The sequence below is a fragment of the Panthera leo genome, chromosome A3 (genome assembly GCF_018350215.1).
Source record: "Panthera leo isolate Ple1 chromosome A3, P.leo_Ple1_pat1.1, whole genome shotgun sequence".
NCBI lineage: Eukaryota > Metazoa > Chordata > Mammalia > Carnivora > Felidae > Panthera > Panthera leo.
In genome coordinates this window covers 1,174,616-1,176,153 of record NC_056681.1, presented here as the reverse complement: position 1 = coordinate 1,176,153, position 1,538 = coordinate 1,174,616, and the positions used below count along the sequence as shown (strand labels likewise).

Here is a 1,538-nt window from a genome sequence, read left to right as displayed (position 1 = left end):
TCGGGGCGCGACGGGGTCGCGGAGCCTCAGAGACCCGAGGTACCCGGCGCAGGCGCCACGCGGCCTCGGGAACACGCCCACCAGGAGCGGGCCCCGCAGTCCGCAGTCCGGCGGGAGCAGACGACTTGGGCGGAGGACGCGCCCCGGCGGGGCTAAGCTCTGTCCCCGCGCTCGGTGAGAACCGGGCTGGCGCCCAGCAGGCCCGCTCCACCGGGGTCACGCCGCTGGTCCCCGCTCCAGCTGTAGTCCTGGTTTTCTTTTCAGGGTGCGTGGCGATGCCCGGACAAGCAGGGCAGGTCCTCTGTCCCGTCCCGGGCTTGGAGCCGGAAGTCAGGAGATTGCCCGGGGCGCGCACCGAGGGCTCTGGAGCTCGGATTCCGGTGTTCCGCTCTCCACCGCGCCCAGACGTGCTCTGAGCTCGCGGCCCTACACGGTTCCGCGCGCACAGGCTGGAAGCGACTTCGGGCGCCTTCTCCCGATGGGTGGGGCCGGTGGGGTCAGGGTGACACGGTCGCGGGGTGGGTGGGGGGGCAAGGTAAAATGTGAGACGCGTGCGGGAGTGGGGGCGGCTCGGGGCCCTCACGGCTTCTCGTTACAGTGTTTGCAAAGCGCCGAGGGCGTCCCGGAGAAGGCGGTGCACTTGTCCGGGCAGGGCAGCGGGGCGCCCGCAGAGAAGGGGTACACAGCGGCCTGGCCGAAGGGCGTCAGGGGCGCAGCGGCCACGGGGCCCGCCAGGCCCTGGCCCTGGTTGAGGTAGGCCACGAGGCGCCGCATCTCGTCCAGGGCCTGCGCCTGCATGAGGATGTAGTTCTTGGCGAGCAGCAGCGTGGCGATCTTGGAGAGCTTGCGCACCGACGGGCTGTGCGCGTAGGGGATGACGGCGCGCAGCCCGTCCAGCGCGTCGTTCAGGTCGTGCATCCGCCGCCGCTCGCGCGCGTTGATGCTCAGCCGCAGCGAGCGCTGCTCCCGAGGCCGCCGCCGCCCGTCCCCCGCGCCCCCGGGCCCCCGCCGCCGCCGCCGCCGCCGCTGCTCGAAGGCGTCGTCGTCGTCGCTCTGCTCGCCGCTGCTCTCGGCCGCCGCCGGGGCGTGGGGCGCGGGCGCCGCGGGGAGGTCGCCGCCCGGGCCCGTCGCGCCGTAGCCGCGGGCCGCCTCGGGCCCCCGCGCCGCCCCGTAGGCCAGGCCGGCCGTGGCCGCCGCGTAGCCATGGCTCAGCGCCAGGTACGCGTCCCCCGACAGCGACTTGAGCTCGGCCATGGCCCCGCGGCCGGTGAAGCTCCGGGCTCGCGCGTCGGTCCGGCTGTCGGCGGCGGTCGGTGGGTCGGTCCCGGAGCCTCTCCGGCCGCCCGGGCCCCGCCTCCTGGGCGCCTCCTCTCTCCGTCCTCCTCGTCCTTCCTCCTCGCTCCCTCCTGCCCTCCTCCTCCCCCACCCCTCGCCGCCGCGTGCAGGGCCGGGCGGGGCGGGCTGGAGCTCCCACGCGCTCCGCTCCCGTTTTAAGGTGCGGAGGCGGCTGCTGGGACTTCGCGGCCATCCAATCAGAG

General features: G+C 75.0%; 1 protein-coding gene across 1 annotated transcript; it reads right to left on the bottom strand.

Moving 5' to 3' along the window:
* Positions 1-579: 579 nt before the first annotated feature.
* On the bottom strand, positions 580-1,254 carry BHLHE23 (basic helix-loop-helix family member e23). The gene has a single exon (XM_042930093.1). It carries the CDS (start codon positions 1,252-1,254, stop codon positions 580-582), a length of 675 nt encoding a protein of 224 aa, XP_042786027.1.
* Between the last annotated feature and the right edge of the window lie 284 nt (positions 1,255-1,538).

Excerpts from the sequence above, each read along its gene's own strand:
- BHLHE23 (XM_042930093.1), bottom strand. The coding sequence starts at position 1,254 with ATGGCCGAGCTCAAGTCGCTGTCGGGGGACGCGTACCTGGCGCTGAGC.